At 37.5% G+C, this 14,730-nt stretch overlaps 1 protein-coding gene and 1 non-coding gene across 2 annotated transcripts; both read left to right on the top strand.

Annotated features, from left to right (window-relative positions):
* The first annotated feature begins 6,117 nt into the window (after positions 1 to 6,117).
* On the top strand, positions 6,118 to 6,224 carry LOC142180406 (small nucleolar RNA R71). Its single transcript, XR_012709031.1, has one exon. It is a non-coding gene; the product is annotated as a small nucleolar RNA R71 (small nucleolar RNA).
* A 3,130-nt stretch (positions 6,225 to 9,354) lies between these two features.
* Positions 9,355 to 11,268, top strand: LOC107797864 (agamous-like MADS-box protein AGL82). Its single transcript, XM_016620786.2, has 2 exons — positions 9,355 to 9,501; positions 10,242 to 11,268. The coding sequence occupies exon 2, from the start codon at positions 10,252 to 10,254 to the stop codon at positions 11,062 to 11,064; it is 813 nt and encodes a 270-aa protein (XP_016476272.1). The 5' UTR covers positions 9,355 to 9,501; positions 10,242 to 10,251; the 3' UTR covers positions 11,065 to 11,268.
* The last annotated feature ends 3,462 nt before the right edge of the window (positions 11,269 to 14,730 follow it).

Here is a 14,730-nt window from a genome sequence, read left to right as displayed (position 1 = left end):
ACATGGTATTACGACCCCACACTTAAGAGTTCATCACATGATGTTCAACAATATTCGAGGCTACTCAAACTTCACCTCGTTATTTTAGCATGAGAATCGAGCAATGACACAATGATGTCTTCTACAATTTCGAAGCATAGGGCTACTGATGAGCCACCCCACACTTAAAATTCCAGGTGGTACATGGCGACATAGCACTAGTATTACAATCCCAGAGACTCGGGCTCCAATGGAGACAAAGAATGCCTTTGAGGCATTTTGACAAACACTTAGCATGCACTAGTGCCATGGAAGTGCTTGTAGGAATGAGGGATTGCCTCACCCTCCCAAATCGGCTTGGGAATTCCGTGCTACCACTTTTGCACACAACAACAATACCATTCCTATAGGGTTTATAGGTTTAGGACAAACAAACACACTGTTACTATGAAAAACAAACCCAAAAGTTATCCGATTTCATGAATTTACACAATTCAAAATTTTGCAAAGAAAAGAGTTAGAAACCATACCTTAGATGCTTAGGAGGAGGGATTGCTCTTGAATTGATGTTGCAAGTGGGTGAAGGAATGGATGAATAATTGTCTTCAATGGGGCTTGTGTGGGATAGGGAAGAGGGAAATGGGGGCGGGCAATAGCTTGGTTTGTGTAAGTTAAGAATGGAGTGTGTTGTGAGATGGGAGAAATAGGATGGGCAGTTTATGTTAGGCGTGTGTTTTACGGATGGGCAAAATGGAGGCGTGTGTGTTTATGTTAGGTTTTAATGGGAATAAGTTAGAAGACAACAAAAAAAAAAGAAAAAAAAAACATACCTGGCGATGCGAGCTCCTTAGCGAGCCAAATACCTGGCGAGGCGAGCTCAAACATGAGCTGAGAGGCAGGCGACGCGAGGGCTGCCGCAAGACACACCTCGCTATAACCCTCGTTGGGCGGGCTCCACAGTGAGAAAAAATCCTGGCAACGTGAGGGCTGCCGCGAGACACACCTCGCTATAACCCTCGCTGGGCGAGCTCTTTAGCACGCTGAAGACTTGGCGACAACGCTAGGTTGAAGGCTGGTTCGTTGTGCATTAAGCATCGTGCTCCATTACCTGTTTGAGCACCAAGATGTAGCTAAAAACGTGTTAGTGCATAAAAACAAACAAAACAAAACAAAAATTCTAGCTAACTACGAATTGGGTTGCCTCCCAACAAGTGCATGATTTAACGTCGCGGCACGACGCAGACAATCGAATTTAAGGTTCACTTAACATTTTTGGCTCTTGTAAATGAGTCACCGATACCACTTTTTCCTCATTCATACCCAAGTAATATTTCAACCTTTGTCCATTGACTCTAAACTTGCGAGAACCATCTTCTGATGCAATTTCTACGGATCTGGTGGGATGCATCTCTAGCACACGAAATGGTCCTGACCATCTTGACTTCACCTTGCTCGTAAACAACTTCAATCTTGAATTAAATAATAATACCATATCTCCAGGTTTAAAATTTCGCTCAAGAATGTTTTTGTCATGCACCAGCTTCATTCTTTACTTATATAACCTTGTAATCTCAAAAGCATGGTAACGGAACTCGTCAAGTTCATGCAGCTCTGTGACTCTACTCGTTCCAGTGGCCTCCAAGTCCAGATTTAATTATTGTAACGCCCAGAAGGCTCTATGCTCTAACTCCACCGGTAAGTGACATGCCTTTCCAAACACCAATTTGTACGGTGACATACCAATCGGAGTTTTGAATGCAGTGCGGTAGGCCCATAGCGCATCATCCAATTTTCTCGCCCAATCAGTCCGAGTAGCATTTATAGTTTTGGTCAAAATACTCTTGATTTCTCTGTTCGACACCTTCACTTGCCCACTTATTTGTGGGTGGTACGGAGTGGAAACCTTATGGCGAACGCCATATTTCACCAACAACTTTGCAAAGGATCGGTTGCAGAAGCGGGTGTCTCCATCACTGATGATCGCTCTTGCAGTACCAAATCGGGTAAAGATATTTTTTCTCAGGAAACTAATAACTCCCTTCGCATCATTTGTTGGAAGTGCCACGGCTTCTACCCATTTCGAGACATAGTCCACCGCCACCAGTATGTATTTGTTACTATATGAGCTGACAAATGGTCCCATAAAATCGATTCCCCCTATATCAAATACTTTCACCTCTTGAATTGGGTTCATGGGCATCTCATATCGACGGGAAATATTCCTCGTCCGTTGGCACTCATCACAGCTTTTCACCCAAAAGTGTGCATCTTTAAACAACGCTGGCCAATAAAAACCCGACTCCAACACTTTAGCAGTTGTCCTTACTCCTCCAAAATGACCTCCATACGGGGAAGCATGACATGCCTGCAAAACAAAAGATTGGTCTATCTCGGGAATGTATCTCAGGATCATGTTATCAATACAAATCCTAAACAAATATGGTTCATCCCAGAAATACATGCGACAATCACGAAAGAACTTTTTCTTTTGCACAGAGGACAAGTCATAGGGAATAATACCGCTTGCCAGGTAATTTGCAATATCTGCATACCATGGCGTTGCCTCAAGGCTCGTGGCTAAAATTTGTTCATCTGCGAAAGTCTCCATGATCTCTTCCACCTCAACCTTCTTTTCAACTCCCTCAAGCCTGGACAAATGATCAACAACTTGGTTTTTCGTTCCCTTTCGGTCACGGATTTCCAAGTCAAACTCTTGCAACAGTAGCACCCATCGAATTAGGTGCGACTTTGAATCCTTCTTCTCAATTAGGTACCTGAGAGCAGCATGGTCAGTATAAACAATTACCTTCGAGCCTATCAGGTTTGACCTGAATTTGTCAAACGCGAACACCACGGCTAACATCTCTTTCTCTATCACTGTGTAATTCAGTTGGGCACCACTCAAGGTTCTACTTGCATAGTAGATTGGATGCATAACTTTATCTTTTCTCTACCCAAGAACTACTCCCACAGCATAGTCGTTTGCATCACACATCAGCTCAAAAGGTTGTCCCCAGTCGGGTGCCACTATGATTGGTGCAGTCACCAGTCTCTTCTTCATCTCCTCAAACACTACCTGCAGTCATCATAAAACACAAAGGGGTGATCTTTTTCAAGCAATTTACACAAAGTGTTAGCAATTTTTAAGAAATCTTTTATAAATTGCATGTAGAAGCCGACGTGACCAAGGAAACTTCTTATGGCCTTGACAGAAGTGGATGGAGGTAACTTCTCAATTATATCAACCTTAGCACGGTACACTTCAATTACCTTACTTGACACTAGATGTCCCAAGACTATACCTTCTTGTACCATGAAATGACAATTTTCCCAATTTAGTACCATATTAGTCTCTACACACCTCTTTAATACTCTTTTCAAGTTCATAAGGCAATCATCGAATGAGTTCCCCACCACTGAGAAGTCATCCATGAAAACCTCCATTATTTCCTCTACCATATCTGTGAAAATGGCCATCATGCACCTTTGGAATGTGGCGGGTGCGTTGCAGAGGCCAAACGCATTCTCCGAAAGGCAAAGATGCCATACGGGCAGGTGAATGACATTTTCTCTCTATCCTCCGGAGCAATAGAGATCTGGTTATACCCCGAGTATCCATCCAGGAAGCAAAAATGGGACCTCTCTGCCAATCTGTCTAGCATCTGATCAATGAATGGCAACGGAAAATGGTCTTTTCGGGTGGCCTTGTTCAATCTTCTGTAGTTCATACAAATTTGCCATCCCGTGACTGTTCTTGTTGAGATCAGCTCATTGTTCTCATTTTGTACCACGGTCATTACACCTTTCTTTAGCACACACTGAACTGGGCTAACCCAGTTGCTGTCGGAGACGGGGAAAATGATTCCAGTATCTAACCACTTATTCACCTTCTTTTTCATGACTTCTTTCATGTTGGGGTTCAGCCTTCTTTGATGTTCTCTGGAAGGTTTGTGCCCATCTTCCAGTAAAATCTTGTGCATACAGAAGGCTAGGCTGATCCCCTTAATATCTGTAATGCTCCAACCAATTGCAATTTTGCACTCTATTAACACCTGCAAAAGATGTTCTGCCTGCACATCTAACAAACCAAATGAGATAATAATAGGTAAAGTCGAGTTAGGTCCCAAGAAAGCATACCTGAGGTGAGATGGTATCGGTTTCAATTCCAACTGTGGTGGCTCTTCGATCGATGGCTTAACTGGAGGAGCCTTTCTCTCTTCAAAGTGTAAAGACTCGAATTCGAGCTCTCTTTTCCAGTACCCTTGGCCTTCAAGAGCCAACACTCATTCTGCTCAGTCCTCACCATTTACCTCTTCTAAGTTCAAGAGGCAGGCTGCAAGAGGATCTTTTGCATTAAGTGTCTCATCATCTTCCTCCATGATCAAATCCACAGCTTCTATCAAAGAGCAATTCGCAAACTCACTGGGTCGCCACATAGAATTTTGTACATTAAATGTTATCTCTTCATCATTCAGTATCATCTTTAGCTCCCCAGTTTCACAATCAATTAGAGCTCTCCCAGTGGCCAAGAATGGCCTTCCCAAAATTATGGAAATCTCCTCGTTAACCCGGCAGTCCAGAATAAAAAAATCTGCCGGAAACACAAACTTTCCAACCTGCACCAGTACATCATCAAGTATACCTGATGGCCTCTTCACCGTTCGGTCGGCAAGCTGTAATAACATGGACGTGGGTCCTGCTCTTCTAATGCCTAACCTTTTATAGAAAGCCAAGGGCATCAAGTTTATGCTCACCCCTAAATCACATAATGCTTTAGCAAAAGCATAGCTGCCTATTGTGCATGGGATTGTGAAACTCCCTGGGTCGGACAACTTCTCAGCTATGGGTCTCGTCACGACAGCACTACATGTCTGAGTTAGTATAACAATGGCCAAGTCTTGAAAGTCGAACTTGAGAGACATCAAGTCCTTCATCATTTTTGCATACCCAGGCATCTCCCTCAAGGCGTCAATCAATGGAATGTTCACCTGGATTTGCTTCAACATCTCCATGAATTTCTTATATTGTTCATCCTTCTGATATTTGACCAATCTCTGTGGGAAGGGTGCTGGAGGTTGCTTCTTTCCTGTGATTTGAGTTTGATCCTGCTCGGACACTACTTCTAATGCCTTTTCTTGTACTACCTCAGTCTCCTTCGCAACCTCTTTTTCTTTGCTTGTTTCCTCTTGTGCATGTTGTACCGTTACCTCTGTCAACCATGTTGAATCATCTACCTCAATGGGTACTAGCACAAGTATCTCAGTTGGTCGGCTTTCGCGAGCAATTTCTTGCTCTAGATCAAGATCTCTACCATTTCTTAGACTCACCGCCATAAGGTGCTTCTGGCCCTGCTCTTTTGGATTGACATGTGTGTCTGCAGGTAACGTCCCTTGGGGATGATTATTCAGAGCCATAGATATCTGTCCTAATTGAATCTCAATGCCTTTTATCATTGAGTCGTGTACTTCCACTTTCTCTTGCATTTTTCCATTGGACCCAATCAGTTGTTGCAGCATTCCTTTAATTTCAGACAACCCATCATCTTGTCTCAGTATCTATTGTTCTTGAGGCTGTTGATAAGCTAGCTGCTGATTTTGCTGATTGTATCCTTGTTTCCTTTGGTAAGGCACAACTTAACCCTGTGGTCGCATAGCTCCAGGATTGTTTCTATTATTGTACTGCTGCCCCCAATTCTGACCACCTTGCTTCTGTCCTCCATAGTTGCCCACATAGTTCATATTTTCCTGATAGTTCTGGTTGTCACTTTCACCACTCCACGAGCACACATATGGTTGGCTAATACATGGTGTACATAAGACTCCATTAGCCGTGTCAACAATATGTACCTGCTTCTGACCTGATTCGTCAATCTTCTTGGTGAGGATACTCATTTGCGTCATCAGAGTGGCCATATTCTCGGCTATGGAGTTGTTTGGGTCCAAAGCCACTGAGTGAACTACAGGGGTTATTGTAGTGTCTCTTGTCATCCATCCTGAGTTTTGGGACATTTTATCTAGCAGGACTTTACACTCTCTAAATGATTTGCTCAAAAATGCCCTTCCTGCTGAAGCATTAACATTGGCCTTCAAGTTATCTGCCAATCCCATGTAAAACCTTTGTCCCAATATCTGATTTGGAATGCCATGATGTGGACACTTAACCAGCATCCCCTTGAACCTCTCCCACGTTTCTTATAGTGTTTCAATTGGTTTGTGCCTGAAGCTCAATATCTCATCAACTTGCTTGGCAGTCTTATTTGGCGGGTAGAACTTGTTCAAGAACTGTTTGACCAATTCCTCCCATGTGGTGATGGAATTTATGGGGAGCGAATTGAGCCAATTCTGAACTTCTCCAGTCACTGAGAATGGAAACAATAACAGTCTGATTGCTTCCGGTGTCATATTCGGTTGCCTTTGAGTGACACAAATTGACAAAAAAAATTTCAGATGCTGTTGTGGATCTTCAATATATGACCCTAAGAACATTCCCTTGTTCTACTTGGTTTGTGATTTGAAATGACTCCGCTTGTATCTGCGGGACTGCAATTGCAGTTGCCAGATTTTTAGCGGTGGGTTATGCCCAATCATACAAGGCCGCTTCTAGCATAAGAGGTGTCACACCCTGATTGTTCGGGTCAATCACATTGTTTTGATTGTTTTGGTCGTCTATGACGTCACCCATGTCTAGTTTGATTCATTCTGTTGAGTTCTATTGCCGTTTGTCCTTCTTGTTTGCATGATTTAATGCCTTGAAAACTTTCTCAGGATCCGATAATGCTTCAAACAATTCACCAGTTCTTGAGGAGTTTCTAGGCATGCACCTGTAACACCCAAGACTACAAATGTTAGAATTTTAATATAATTAATTTAAAATGAAGAAAATTGATTAAACTAAGAATCCTAGCAATTCTTCTAGCTGTAATTAATAACACAGTTAATTCTCCGGTAACGGCGCCAAAATTTGATCACGCCCAACTATGCTTCCTAAGATATCTAGCGGTCATTGCAAATATAATCCGATTTACAAGTCCGGAGTCGAATCTCACAGGGAATTAACCTACTAATTACAACTACTAGACTCGTATGAATTCAAGTAATCAACATTCAGAAATATTAAATAACGATTTGAATGTTTACTAACTAAGAGAAAAATAATTAAAATACAGTAATTTATAACTAACAGAGGAAAGGTTGTGGACAAGATTTGGAACAGTCTAAGGTTATGATTTTCCCTATTATCGGAATCCTCCCCGCTATGTTTCCTATAAATTTGCCTAAGTATTCTCTACCGATCGTGAGTACTTTGAGTGTCGTAATTCTCTTTCGAGTAACTACCATAATTTACTAGACGTATTCTTCTAAACTACGCTAGCTAGCTCTAATTCACCGCTCACTAGGATCGCACCAAGGTTTTGTTATTCCTAATTCTACCTTTAAACCCTCCGTATTAATTCCTCACATACGTTAGGAGTGATGTTGTTCAATGACTACCTAAATATGTATTCTTTTCCAAGCACTACACACTAAATAGGTACAGTCGATTGAGAGCTCTTCAATCAACCACAATGTAAACGTAGTTGAATAAGTAGAGAAAAATCAAAGGCAAATCTATATTAAACTTAGTAGAAAATCATCCTTCAATAGGTTCCATCAAACCCTAGATTAGAAGTTTAGCTACTCATATTCGTAGTAATAATTTTTCAAGTATTTTGCATAAACAAATTACAAAGAAAAGATGAAGGAATGAAGAACTTGATGATTCTCTCCTCCAAAAATTGTTCCATGTGATGTTCTTACCTCCGGTCGTCAAAAACTCCTTAAAATGGTGTTTAATGACTATTTATATGTGTAGGGAAAAGACCTAAATGAAATAACCAAGTCCAAAACCAAATAGGAGACAAAATGGGCCTTATAAATCCGGACCACCCTTGCTACAAGCCTCGCACGCGAGCTCTACAGCGCGCTCCACCTCACTATACACTGTGCCTCGCAAGCTCTGTCGCGCGCATCCTCTCGCGGTAAGCCTCACGCCGCCTGCTCTAACGCGAGCTACAAAGCTCGCCTCGCTTGCTCTATAGCGAGCCACAAAGCTCGCTTCACCTCGCTATTGCTTCGTTTACATTTTTGACTTGCTTTGCCTAACTGTCTCTCGAAGCTTGTTGATTTTGAGTGCTGCCTTCATTCTTTGATCCTTGTGTCCGACAAATGCATGCATTCATGTAAATACATATAATATACTTCCAAAATATTCGCGTTGCTCACAATTTCATCTCCAATGTACCTACACATAAAATAACTCAATTAAGCACAAATATAATGTAGTTTAGCATTAAAGCTCCTAAATGTAAGGTAAGTAATGCACTAAAAATATATCATTATAACTAAACATCAACAAGCCATGGACCATTATAACCGTTATGGATAGATCCTAAATTATCCCAAAGAGTATCTCGGTCTAGTTTGTTGGTACTAGCATAAATTGCACTAAATAACCAGGATTTGCGATAAGGAAATATCTCTACCATAACATGGATCTCCTGCTTTCTTTTGATAAAGTTATTGTTCCATAGAGTAACCATACCACCAGATTGTCCCTCCGCTGGAACCTCTATTAATTCGGTAAAAGTGAATTCATTTAGTAATGGGGTATGAATTTCCATCCTAGTTTCTAGTAAAGCAACCAAGCAAAACTTATGGGTGTCAATCAACTCCCTAAAGTTTCTCTTAAAGTTATCATTGTTCGATACGCGAACATTCCAGACTACAAAGCTAGTTGGTCGATTCATCATCACATAATGGTGTTGGTTTTCGCTTCTCTCCTCCCCCAAAGGTGAAGAAAGGCTTGTCCTCAGGGAAGGAACTATGACTTCGTTTGGGCTTGAAAATTCTATCCCCAATTCCCTGATTGGTGGTGATATCCCTTCTCCTCTCTATACTACTTTTTCTCTTTGTTCGGGAGCATTGTGAGAGGGATTGGCATCCGTTGGTGCATGATTCTTTTAGTCTTGCTTTCTTTGTTGCCTCAGAACTTGTATGAGCTAGTGTCTCATCCGTAGGAAAATTAGTATTATCGGCATTACACAGAGTATTGGAATTTATAATGTAGGGATCACTTGAGGAAGTGGGCATTGTAGAAGGGGAAAGAGGCAAATCAATTATTGTTATAGAGCCTAATTGCACGCCCTTCTCCACTTGTACAGCTTCATTAGCCAGTTGGCTATTTAGAAACTCCGCTGAGGACAAGCTAAGTGATCTTGGTTATTAGTGTCAGTAGCGGTCTTGGCAGAATTATTGGAAGGATTGAAGCTTTGGTTATTAAAACGGTGTAAGAAGCGTAGTGAAAGGACAAATATTCCTAGTTTCCTATAATTTCTCCAATTGGAAAAGGGAGAAGAAAAATAATTAAGTATAGTTTCTAAAAAAACGACGCGTCAAACTCTTATATATAATTATGGCAATCCTACTCTCAAAAAACATATTGCTAATTTGGCCGTTTTGAGTTGAAGAATTCACTCATAACCAGGTAACTTTCTTTCTTTCTTTTCTTTTTTCACGTTGTTAATTTTGAAGCTCTATTTCGTCGCAAATCTGGTAGAACGGATTATATTGGAAAATAATATATTAATTTGTTTTTTCCTCTTTTGGTAAAGCAATACATGTTCTTGAAATTATGTAATAGTAGACGTTCTTGAAGTTTAAATTTAGCTCTCAATTTGAAGTTTGTATTAATTCTCAACTTTTCTTTTCCTGGACTTTGGAGTTTCTATTTTATTAAGGCACAATAAAATTGTTCTTCCTTCAATGAGTTTTAAGTGTTTTGGATTAATTGGAGATTATTTCTTTGAATTTTACCATTAAGGAATATAGTTCTAATTTCTTGTGCTGATTGTTTCTCTATGGCTGATTTTCGTGAATTCTAATTACCAGAAAGCAGCATCCACTCTTCACAAAAATGCAGACAATATATGAATGTCTTTAATAAAAGCCTTTGTTACTTTACTTTTTGGTGCTTAATTTACTATTAACCAAAATTTTGTTTCTAGTTTTAAAGAAAGAAATTCAAAATTTTGATGCCCTTTTTAAAATTAGAATTCTCATTACCGATTTTCTTTTCTTGTTTTTCTAGCCGTTAGGGAACATTACCGACTCTGTTTTTTCTTTTTACTATACTAAGCAGAAAATCAAGGTTATTTTCAGAAACTTCATTATAGTGTATGCTTTTTTTTCTTCTATTTAATTGTATATGTATGTTTTCTTGAACAGGCAAATTAAAATGGGAAGATCAAAAATCAACATGGAACTTATTCAGGATCACAAGACAAGGAAATCCACTTTCCAGAAAAGGAAAGCTTGCTTAATAAAGAAAATCTCAGAGCTCTCAATACTTTGTGATATCAAAGCATGCATGATAATATATGAAGGTTATAATTGTGAAGAAATTTGGCCAAATGATCCAAACGAAGTTCAAGAGCTAATAAATCTGTACAAAAACCAACCAATCGAAGACCGGAGTAAAAGAGAAAACAGCTTGTGTAGCTTCTTGGAAAATCAAAAGAAAAAGGCTGAGATTAAAATGGCAAAGTTGAAGAAAAAAATCAAGACAGAAAAATACCCAACTTGGGATTCAAGATTCAACTATTTATCTGAAAAAGAATTACGAAATCTTGCTGGGGTTCTTGAGAAAAAGATGGAGAATGCAAAGGGAAAATCTGAATTCTTGAAAAGTAGTAGGAATATTAATCAAGAAATATGGGACTATCCTGAATTAATGGACAACTTCAACCAAAGTAATCCACAGCCTATTTCTTATATGGATAATCAGTTTTTTCAAGAATTGACAGCTGATTTTGATCAAGTAATTTCAAGTACTGATCATGTGAATTCAATGGGAATTTTGGATAATGGGCAGCTTAGTGTTGGTGACTATCAATTTGGAAATTCAGATTATATGAAGATTGAGGCAGAAGATTTGTTGGTGAATAATGGTATTATTGGTTCAAGTTCAAGAATGCAGCCTGTGGAGTTAAATCAGTACTCTTTTATAAGCAGTGGCTCTACCCAAATGCCTTATGGATACTTGCAGTAGATTTTGATTAGATTATTATATGACAAACACAATTGAAATGATATTTTTGTATATTTAGTAGTTTCTCCTTTGTTTGCTTTAAAAGCAGTTGGAGCAAACAAATTAGGAACTTCTTTTGTTAGATTAAATACAGCTTGTAATATTATAGTTTTGGTGCTCCTAGTTGCAATCTCTTTTGTAATGATAATAGTATTTCCTTTTTAATCAAAAAAAAAAAAAATACTCCCTCCGTCCCAAATTATCTGTCGTGTTTTCTAAAAATAGTTGTCTCAATTTATATGTCATTTTAGAAGTTCAAGACAAAATTGATTATTATTTTTTCATTTTATCTTTAATAGTAATTGTTTTTGAAGATGGAGATATCACATAAATAGAATAAATATTCAATGAAGAGGAATTATATCATAAGACATAAACAAGACTAAAATAGTCTAAAATCTCTTCTAATTAATATTTTTTTAAAGGACGTGTAAAAGAGAAACACGACGGATAATTTGAGACGGAATGAGCGAGTAATCTTCAATGCCGAAACTTGAGGTCTCATTTTCTTTTAGTGTAATATTAGGAATTACGACAAGATTTTTGAAAGTTTCGTATTGGGAAACCTACCCACTTCCCAAAAGTTTGAGATTGAATATTTTTAATTAGAATAACAGAGATTAATTTTGAGAATTACCAATATGATTTATATAAACTAAGGACTAAATTCTAGAGGCTTCCTTCTCTTATTTTCTTCCTCTATTCTACATTCTAAGTTCAGCAGCGAGCCTCTTTTTTGTATATTTTCTAACTAATAGCACCAAATCACATAAGAAATTAAAGGGGTCGGGGGAGGGGCAAATACTATCTTTTATAAAACTAACTTATATACTACATCAACTCAACTGAATACAACATCCTACTTGATAAAACTGGACCAAAATAGCATCTTTTTTTAAGGAGGAAATACAAGAGAATAATCCACATCATATTTCTCCACAAAAAAAAAAAGAGATGTGTAACAAGAAAATAAAATGACCAAAGAATCTACATAATCAGTTTTGAAAACTTTTTATTTCCATAAACAAGTTACCAAAAGTGAAAAAAGAATCTACATAATAAATTGAGTAAATTAACTGAAACCATTATACAAATTTACAACAATATACCATATATTGGCATAGTGTATTAGTGATACTTAGTTACTTATCTTCTATGTATACAATCTAGGCAACATTTTAATTTACATTTAAAAATTTAAAACTCCTATAGATTAGATTCCTCTCTTTTTTTAGGTAGCTTCTTACATAATGTATATATTACTATTCTTTTCAGAGACTATAAATACATGCAGAACATAAAGTTCTATGATATTTCAATACAACAAAAAAAATATACTCATACTTACGTACTGTCAATTCTTGAGATGGCAAAGGCAACATTGACTTTGGTTGTTCTGTTTTGCTTAGTTTTTTGCAATTTTAGCCATATTGGGGAATCCTTTGAATTGGAAAAACAAAATCATTTCAATGATGTTGAGATAAATAAGCCTCAATGCCAAAATGATGATGATTGTGTGAAATTTTGTAAAGTTCATTTTGATTACCCAGGTTGTGGATGTGAGATCAGTGGAATGTGTCGTTGTTGCGTTCCATCACCACCTAATGTTTAGGTATAATGTACTTTGGATGATTTTATTTTGAGTAAAATGAAGATTTATTATAAGCTCTGACCATTTTGAGAACTTCTACTTGTTTTCTTACCCCAAGTGATCTTCTATTCTCTGTTCTGTGTTTCAATTTCTTGTTTTTTTTTTCCTTATTTTTCTTTTCTATTTTTAGAAAAAGGGATCAAATCTAAGCCAAGTTCATCTCACTAATTAATTAGCCCCTCGAATGCATATACGTATGGGGTAAAAAAAAAAATACGAGCATTGAAGAAAATTTTTAGGTTCATTGACAGTGTCAAAGGTCTAAAACATGTGAAGAACTAGGAGGTAATCATTAATGGTTGTGATGGGATGAATAGGATCCATCCATCCTTAATTAGAAATTTTCGGTAAATTATTGGAGGGGAGCATCTTCCTCTTTAATGGACCTTACATGGCGTTAATCCGGTTTAGTCTAGGACCAATATGGAATAAAAAAATTACAGAGAACTATAGAAATAAGCCACAAATATACACTATTTATCAATAATTAGCTATTAAATTATGCTACCAAAAATAACCAGAAAAAGTTATCAATGATATACAATATTCAAAATATTTAGGCAAATTTTTTTCCGTTGGTTATGGTCAGAATTCATTTAAAACACATAAATATATACAAAATTTGAGGAAGATTGGAGGTGATTTAGACTAATTTGAAGACAAAATTTGTTACCAATGATATATATAACATTCAAAAAAACCAACACATTTTTCCAGTAAGTATGGGTGGAATTCGTTGAAAACACATGGTGAGATAATATACAAAATTTAAGGAAGATTAGAATTGAATTGGAATCAAAATTCATAGTTAAAATCGAGTTTAAAATTTTGTCTACAAACACATGTATCTCACTGTTGCATCACCAAAATTGGATGTTCATGAAAGACGATACCACAAGTTAATCTGTAATCAAAGTCATATACGAGGGGAAGAACACATCATTCTAGGTGTACGAGGAAAAGAGGCGGACCCAAGATTTTAACGCGACGAGTACACCAATATTCTGCTCAACGGTGTCTCTTAAAAGCTTTTAATGTTCAGGGTGCCAAGTTATTTATATAATCATTTTCAAGGTATACATACATATATAAGATTTCTGCCAAAAGTTTAAAGGGTTGAGCGACCCCCCAATGTTATACATTGGCCCCCTTCTGATGAGGAAGTTTCTTAAGCTTCTCACAATATGTTATTATGTTGAGACATTGCAGTTGAGGAAGTCGACTGATGCTACTAGGTAAATAGACAAACTTGTTTCCGCTCAGGTTTTGTTAAGGACGTGAAAACGTTGGCTATCTTGAATGAAGAGATGAGTTTTACTAATATTTCGATGTTAAAACAGAGTTTTACTACTCATCTTATCTAAGCCACCAAATCCAAACATTCAAGAAATTAGATGAACACCTTTTGTTTACAAGGTGTGCACAAGGAAAAAGTTAAAATAGGTGTGCACAAGGAAAAAGTTAAAATAGGTGTGCACAAAAAAAAATCGCTTAGTAATAATCAGTTCGGTTCAATTTATACAAACTTATTTCCTTTTTAGTCCGTGTGCAAAAAAAATATGACTCATTTCCCTATTCGAAAACAATTTACTTTTATGAAATTATTTATAGTCACACAAAATATATGCGTTTCATTTTACACCACAAGTTCAAAAGTTATTTCTTTTCTTAAACTCCGTACCCAATCAAATGGGTTCATATAAATTAAAACGGAGGGAGTAGTTCTTTAGAACAAACACAGGCAAGCATATGATAGTTCTTATATTTGATAATAAATCTCTCGACAATATGTTTCTGACTACTACATTTCACATCCAACGAAATTATAAGCTACTCATTTTTCCAAAAATATCTTGACGAAACAAAGTTACGTAGGAGAGTAAATAGAAATAGAAAACTGAAACAAAGCTAAACACAAAGATCTTTTAAGTCTAGCAATTCACTTCGAGTACATGCAAACATAATCAAAATAATCG

The sequence above is a fragment of the Nicotiana tabacum genome, chromosome 4 (assembly GCF_000715075.1).
Source record: "Nicotiana tabacum cultivar K326 chromosome 4, ASM71507v2, whole genome shotgun sequence".
In the NCBI taxonomy this organism is placed as follows: domain Eukaryota; kingdom Viridiplantae; phylum Streptophyta; class Magnoliopsida; order Solanales; family Solanaceae; genus Nicotiana; species Nicotiana tabacum.
Note: the sequence above shows the minus strand (reverse complement) of the source record. Positions and strands in the feature narration are given on the sequence as shown.

Coding starts and splice junctions, on each gene's coding strand:
- LOC107797864 (XM_016620786.2), top strand. CDS start 10,252: ATGGGAAGATCAAAAATCAACATGGAACTTATTCAGGATCACAAGACA.